Genomic DNA, 7890 nt, shown 5'->3' with positions numbered 1-7890 from the left:
TATTATTACCAACAACTTATAAATGTGTCGCGACAATGTTACTATTGATTAGGCTACATTGGTGGCACTCTGGCTAAATGGTAGGTTTTTGCTTGAATTAATTAGGCCTATTTGTGTTAGGTCAAAACATAGTTTAGCAAATGTAAATTATAGATATTGGTTCAATTATAGTCTGCGTCAGTCATACAATCACAATCATAAATTGTAGGCGCAAATAAAAGCTAAATGCATCAATAATGGTGTAATGATGGCGCCTCTTACAGCACTCCAACTCCCGTGAGGTCTTGCGAGAGTGTGCTCTGTATGCAAATATCAAATTTTAGAATGTTTGGAGGCGGAGAGAAGCTTTGAGTCTCGGTCTGCGTTGGATGGCAGCAGGCAGGAGGAGCCCCCGTTGAAAGAAAGAAACGCAAAGACACGGCTAAACGTAGTGAAAATGTAAGCAGGAAAGCATCTTTTTGTGGAAACGTTGTGTTCGCAAATCAACGAATGCGTCCAAAGTGATCTCGGTTTGGAGAGACAAAGGTCTGGAGCATCGAGAAGGAATAGCCCACCGGCGACAGGAGGTGAGAAGCTGTGTAGGCTATTAGACATTTGATCCTCACAACAGCTTGGAAAAAAATCATCCTGCGTTCCTTATTTGAGTGAAGTTATGAACACTGTCGCGTTATAGGGCCGACAGGGAAGGCAATTTCTGTTGTTTGGCATACCATTATGCCTTGAATGTCGTTCGATAACAAAAATCAGTCAAAAATCTCTTCGAGGATTTCCCCCAAAATACATTGCAAGCCTCGACCCTGTATGAAAGGGGGTGAGGTTTTGTCATACAAAAGATTGTGTCATTTTCCTAATGGTAATTTTATGGTAATATTGTAACTACAGACGCACAGAATATTATACGCACGGGGAATGGAAAGCGCCAGCGTTTGGGTTGTGTACAGTGCCGCTGAAAGGTTTCCCAGTCGGATAGTCCTAATGGTTTAAAACTTGATTCTTTTGTCGTTGTTTTGCTGTCGCTTTTCTGTGACCGACCCGAACTCTATACAGTCATCTTTTAAACCAGTTTGCTAGACAGTGCAACACCTGTTATCGAACGCGACGACCACTTCTAGCAGTTTGGTGAATATTTTTCTGCAGTGCTTTAAGTTATTCGATACATTCATCCTGTAGCCTATGTAGAGAGAAGTCACCCTGTAGGCGGAGAAATGGGGTCCGCTCATTCGGAGACTTGCCTTTCCCTGCACTGCAAGGATGGGGGACTTGGTCGTGTGAGATTAGATAAACACACATATGAAGGAAATGGGATCAGTAGGTCGCGAAACTTGTGTAACATTTGGTAAGAAAGACTGTTAACAGTAGAAAGGGGTTAGGCTACTAAGGGGAAAATCCTAGGCTGGATAAAGGTTAGGTTGGGTGAGTTGGTCGAGGCGCACCGGCATAACCTATGGAGAGGACCGTATCTCGGCTCCCAGGTTAGGCTAAGCTCGGAAAAATGTTTCGTTTGACATTGAATTTATGTTTTATTTCAGGAAAGACATACAATGGAGCGTGTTATTGGAGAGACGGGCCCTCCTTTGGCAGACTTTCATCAGCTAATGTAATGGAAACAATATCGCCAGTCTTGCATACAGCTGCAACGCATCAACGGAAACAAGTCACGGACCTCCGGGGCTGGTCCGAGCTAACCCACGCGATTTAAAGGGACGATTTATGCAGGGATAACTCGGGAAGCGCGAGGTATTCTGTTATGACATTCGCTATGTCAAAGAGACAAACTTGGATACGTATCGCACTCGAGCCACGGAGGGAGCCATGGGAAAAGTTCATGGAAAATCCATGGTTTGAGCCCAAACAGTGACTGCTCACGGCTGCTGAGAAAACCTTACCCACCAGCACCGAGTTTTCTGTGCAGCCTCGCCTGATTTCACTGAAGCGCTCGCTGAAACAGTCACTTTAATTGTACTCAGAAACACTCGCGGACAGCTGCCGGTGGACTCTGGGAAAAGACACATGTGGAGCAGCAGCCACCGCAATGGATACCTGTGTCGTTTGCAGCTGGCTCGCCCGGGGTTAGAAATGTGGAGGGCAACCCAAGCCCCCCTATGAGGAATAGCCCGAATAGCAGCAGCAGCAGCAGCAGTAGCTATCTCACAATGGCACAAACCAGTTTGCTGCAGGGGAAGCGCTTTTACTGCCGGGAGTGGGTCTTCCACAAGATCCAGCATTGCCTGCAGGAAAAGACTAACGGCCTGGGCAGCGTGCCGCCCGGCAGCACACCCGGCAAGCAGGCCGCCCCCTGCCCTGGTGGCGGCCCGCCCAACCCCAGCGGAGGTGGTCCTGGTGGTGGCGGGAGCACGGCAGCAGGAGGAGGCAAGGGCTCGGCCTGGGGCGTGCTGCTGGTGGGGGGTCCTGGCAGTGGGAAGACGGCCCTGTGCACGGAGCTGCTGTGGCCCAGCTCCCCCCAGGGCCTGCACCGGGGCCTGCACCAGCAGACGCTGGCCTTCCACTTCTGCCGGGCCGAGGACTCGGACACGCTGTGCGTGAGCGGCTTCATCCGCGGCCTGGTGGCCCAGATCTGCCGCGGCGGCCTGATGCCGGGCTACGAGGAGAAGGTGCGCGAGCCGGCCGTGCAGAGCGCCCTGCAGCTGGGCGAGTGCGAACGCAACCCCACAGAGGCTTTCAAGAGGTAGGTGACACGTACAAACAAAACCACAACAAACATGGCGGACGGTGACATTGGTGTGAAAATCTCTATTCTCTTTTATGCAACTTGAATGTTCCTGCATCTCAGATATCGTACGTATATCATCTTTCTGTTAGCTACTGGGTCATAACTCTTTCACACCTTCAAGAAGTACTGTAGGTGCAGGGGTGTCGTACATGGGGGGGTAAAGTGTGACTGAGTTACCAGGGCCCCATATACATATAGGCAGCCTACACAGTGGCTGATTTCGGTAGCCATATCGCTGGGGGGTCCATTGCAGCTGATTGTACATAGGGCCCACCATTTGCTGCTATGCCCCTGGGTAGGTGACACACAAACAAAACACACAACAAACGTGGCGGGTGGTGACGGTGGTGTGACAGTCTCTATTCTCTGTTATGCAACCTGAATGTTCCTGCATCTCAGACATAGTATCATCTTTCTGTTAGTTATCGGTAGCCTTTTCACACAGAAGGGATTGCCTGTGAATTTCCCGAAAAAGCTCGACTACGTCATCCTAACAACATTGCTGTGGCCAACAAGTACTAGACTGAGACTTGGCCATGACCACTTTGTTAACAACAAGCTTATAACACAGGCTCTGCCGGGAGGTGTTTTTTAACCTGTTAAAACACAGCGTTAAATATTTGCTGTGACCAGAATGGCAATGACTGAGTCATAGTGCATTACCTGTGTTATGTCATAGTGGAGTAGTTCTATGGTAATTAACCTTTCAGTGGCTATTACAGCAGGCCACTGGACGTACAGTGTGCATGATGGGGCTTCATCATGTAACAGCAGAGATTCTTTAAGTATATAGAGATATGCCAACATAATAGGTTTCTATGGGCACCTAACGTGACCAGGTTCCAGTCTGCCTAAAGGGGCGTGTCATAATGCTCCTACAATGTATAGAACAGTCCTTAGGTCCCCCCCCTTCCAACTTGCAATAATAGAACCCGGAAACAATGGGCCAACGGAACCTCTCTCTCTCTACTCTCTCTGGTAACAGCCTAGGGGTGGTAGGGTATATAGTACCACTATCCATGATGACAATCCTCTTGGATGTTTACATTTATTGACTTAACAGCCATCATGGCACTGGGTGGTGTTTCTCCCAGTTGTTTCTCTCTAACTACACAATATGAGAGAACACACAGTTAGGCATCAGACATACCAAAGCCGAACGGAACAGACGCGAGACGAACGCGGTCTTTCTGCTTAGTTTCGGCCGGTGTGTTCTACTCTGCCTTTCACACTGACAGCGTCGGCGTGCGCGGCCAGTCCTGTTCAAAACCCTCCCCACAGCTAAAGCTAGAACTAAGCTAAACTTTGCCATTCATTTGAATGAGACACCGCCGGTCGCCGGCGTGAAAAATACGCTCGAGTTCTATTTTCCAAATGCAGCGCGGCGCGGAGCCGGCTCCCGCCCGACTACTGCCGGTTGGTGTGTAAGGACAGATATGTTTCAATGTATTTTCACAGACGCCGGTAAAAATCGCGGCCGTTTCGCAACGCTTTACCGCCCTAGTGTGTAAGACCCCTTATAAGCACAAGCAAAACACACAGACAGACACACAAACACACACATGCACGTGTAAACACAAATACTATACACACACACACACACACACACACAAACACACACACACACACACACACACACACACACAAACACACACACACACACACACACACACCCTCGCCTTCACTTAGCCCCTGCAAGCCTGGAATTTCTGTTGACGTTCCCCTGCTGTGCGGCACGGTTGGACGTCTCCCCAGTGGGTCTGTGTGTGCGCTGAGCAGTGTGCAGGGAGAGAAAGGTCAGCTATTTTGGGTGGCAATGGAGAACTCAGGTGTTCCAAAAGGGCTCCCAGACTCTCCTTTTTGTGTCTGTGAGCCATCTTTTCTTCTCCTCCTCTTCTTCTCTAGAAGATTGTGAATCTAGAGGCCACAGAAGTGACAGAGGAGCCTAAGCCTAGTGGGAAGAGAATTCACATCCTGTCCTATGGAGGGTGTGTGATCAAAGCTGGAAAGTCGAGTTTTGTGTGTGTGTGTGTGTGTGTGTGTGTGTGTGTGTGTGTGTGTGTGTGTGTGTGTGTGTGAAACAGACCTTTAAAGGGACTTTCACCTCCTCTGGGGATGAGGGCGACACGTGTGTGTGTGTGTGTGTGTGCATGTGTGTGTGTGCGTACATAAGTGTGTGTGTGTGTGTGTGTGTGTGTGTGTGTGTGTGTGTGTGTGTGTGTGCTCGTGCTTACACGTTTGTGCGCATGTGTGTGTGTGAATGCGCGCACATGTGTGTGTGTGGTGTGTGTGTGTGTTTGTGCATGTGCGCGCATGCATTATTAAGTGTGTGTGTGTGTGTGTGTGTGTTTGTGCATGTGTCAGTGTGTGTGTGCTTGCATGACTTGTTTGGGGCCTGAGTCAGGGGGGCGGTCGGGTCTGCTGCACTGCACTGCAAGTCAGGAATGCAGGGCCGAACACACGCTCCTCTGTCTGGCCATCTGCTGACGCTTAATGCGCCATTTCAACATCACACACAAAGTCACACACACACACACACACACACACACACACACACACACACACACACACACACACACACACACACACACACACACACACACACACACACACACACACAAATAGACAAACACATGCAGCATGCACATTGCACACACACACACACATACACACACAAACAAACCCACAGGCTCCCAGGCAGGCAGGGGGAAAAGTAGGTCAAACGTTCAGTAAGGTAAATCATTTCTAAACGGTCAACAGAGTTATTGATTTATTCCGAGTCTTCACACCTTGGCCTGAAGAAGGCTCCCTTTTTTGGTCGGAGGAAATCACTCTCACGCCAATTCGAAATAGTGCCGCCTGACTGCACGTGTGTGTGTGTGTGTGTGTCCATGTGTTTGTGTGTATGCTAGTGCGCGTGCGTGTGTGTGTGTGTGTCTGCAGATAAGATCTCCACGGAAACTTTAGAGAGGGAGAGAAGACGAGAGAGGGAGAGAAAGGGGTTGAGTAGTGTGTGAAAAAAGAGGAAGAGATGGATAGAGCCGGGCAAGCAAGGCAATAGAAAAAAAGAGAGGAAGAAAGGGAGAGAGAGAGAGAGAGAGAGAGAGAAAAGACAAGGGAGAGAGGAAAAGAGAGAGTGTGAGAAAGGGAGAAATTGCCCGGGACTCTGTGCAGTCTGTGCACGTGTAAATCAACAAACGGGAATTGTTTTTCCAAAACCAGTCGAGCAGCCTCTCCGCTATTGCCAAACAGGTTATCTCCTGACTGGGGGCTGATGGGACCAGGTCTTCAGCCGGGGCCCCGTCTCCTCTAGACAGCAGACATCGCCAGGGCGAGGCTATCACATCAAGATCATTGTCTCTGTTGCTCTGGGGAGAGAGAGAGAGAGAGAGAGAGAGAGAGAGAGAGAGAGAGAGAGAGAGAGATGAGAAGAGAGAGAGAGAGAGAGAGAGAGAGAGAGAGAGAGAGAGAGAGAGAGAGAGAGAGAGAGAGATGAGAAGAGAGAGCGAGAGAAGAGAGAGAGAGAGTCAGTCCATCCTGGGTAGAGAAAGACAGAAAGAGAAAGAGAGAGAGAGATGAGAAGAGAGAGCGAGAGAAGAGAGAGAGAGAGTCAGTCCATCCTGGGTAGAGAAAGACAGAAAGAGAAAGAGAGAGAGAGAGAGCGAGAGAGAGAGAGAAAGGATATCCAATTTTTTTCAAGACACTTTTTTATCACCTCTTTCTCACATGTTGTGAAGCCTTTTGTGCGGTGCCTGGGTGCAAAAATACAGCAGGGGCTGCTTTTTGCTTTGCAGCGCCGCTGATGCTATCAAGGCCTTAAGAGATGGAATGCAGGAGATCTGCACTTAAGCCAACATGTCGAGTTTTGTTAAAAAGAAAAAGCTCTTGCTTGAAGGACAACAAATGTGGGCTATAGCCATCGTAGCGTAGAGAGGAGGCTCTGATTCATCAAAACCATCGTTTTTTACTCTATCTGGGTCTCTCTCTCTCTCTGCCTTTCTGTCTGTCTTTTGCTCTATCTGCCATTCTGTTTATCTCTTTTGCACTCTCTCTCTCTCTCTCTCTCTCTCTCTCTCTCTCTCTCTCTCTCTCTCTCTCTCTCTCTCTCTCTCTCTCTCTCAGTTCGCTCATAGTTGTAGAGGAAATATGATTTCATTCTCCCAGCTGCACCAGTATGGTTATCCAAGCACTCTGCTGCTGACTTGAACTAAAAAAATGGGTTTAGTGTTTTTTCCAGTCAATTCAGAATGGCTGGATTCGAATAAACAACATATGATTGAATAAGCACTCTACTGAAGACACAAAATGTTTTGTTTACATTTCTCCAAAGGGAATCTGCTAGGTCCTCCTTGACCTTTTTCCCAAACCTTACCCGCAATGCTCCGCATGTGGGCTAGGTTCCTTTGGAGCAGAGTAATATATAAACAAGCATGTTTGTTGTAGGCAATAGGGCCATTTGTGTGTACGTTCGTTAACCCTTGCTAACCGGGAGCTCTTTGTCACTTTTATGGGCTGTGTGTTGGGTCACAGCCCCCCTGTCCTCATTGTGTTGCCCTGTGTCACCATCTGATGTGCTTTTCTCCTGCTGGCATTTCTCCTTTTTCTCCCCACATGTCTCACAGCCATTTATGGTTGCCTATACAACAGGGGCACTCTTCCTTTCTCTTTTTTTTCTCTTTCTTTACTGTTTTGGGAAAAACTGACAAGGCCTGTTGCCTCGGTGTTGCGCGAGGCCTTGAACCTTTTTCTTTTTTCTTTTTTTTTCTTCCCTTTCTTTCCTTCCTCTCTCCCTCCCTCCTTCTGTTTTCCTGTGTGAAAAACTGTAACGACTTCCAAGTTTCTGGCACCGCCGCTTGTTATGTGGAATGGAATGGAATTGTTTTGGCTGCTTTTTTCGATAGCGGGGTTGGAATTCATTTGCCCCTGTCATGTCGAGCTATCAAACGCGGTCTGGTCTGCTCCCTGACTGGCCGGCCGGGCTTCACCTCTGCACCTCGGAGACAAAAGGCTCCAAATGCAAACAGGTCGGGGGAGGTGAGCCAAGCACCCAGGGTCATGTGGGCAAGCCCATTGGCCACAGGGATTTCTGAAGCGTTTTTTTTTCTGCTGAGGAAGCAGGTTTTTGGTTGTAGGTCTAGGTGTGTGTGTGTGTCTGTGTC

General features: G+C 48.7%; 1 protein-coding gene across 3 annotated transcripts in view; it reads left to right on the top strand.

The window, feature by feature from the left end:
- Positions 1-353: 353 nt before the first annotated feature.
- Positions 354-7890, top strand: part of LOC134440204 (ankyrin repeat domain-containing protein 50-like) — a 45455-nt gene continuing 37918 nt past the window's right edge. For 2 of the 3 annotated variants that reach the window (XM_063190185.1, XM_063190184.1), the window contains exons 1-2: positions 363-566; positions 1530-2686. In XM_063190185.1, the coding sequence (XP_063046255.1) occupies positions 2103-2686 (584 nt within the window). In that variant the 5' untranslated portion in view covers positions 363-566; positions 1530-2102. Of the gene's footprint in view, positions 567-1529; positions 2687-7890 lie in introns of all 3 variants that reach the window. The other variant, XM_063190186.1, reaches the window with a different exon arrangement.

Source organism: Engraulis encrasicolus, chromosome 23 (genome assembly GCF_034702125.1).
Source record: "Engraulis encrasicolus isolate BLACKSEA-1 chromosome 23, IST_EnEncr_1.0, whole genome shotgun sequence".
NCBI classification, from domain to species: domain Eukaryota; kingdom Metazoa; phylum Chordata; class Actinopteri; order Clupeiformes; family Engraulidae; genus Engraulis; species Engraulis encrasicolus.
Note: the sequence above shows the minus strand (reverse complement) of the source record. Positions and strands in the feature narration are given on the sequence as shown.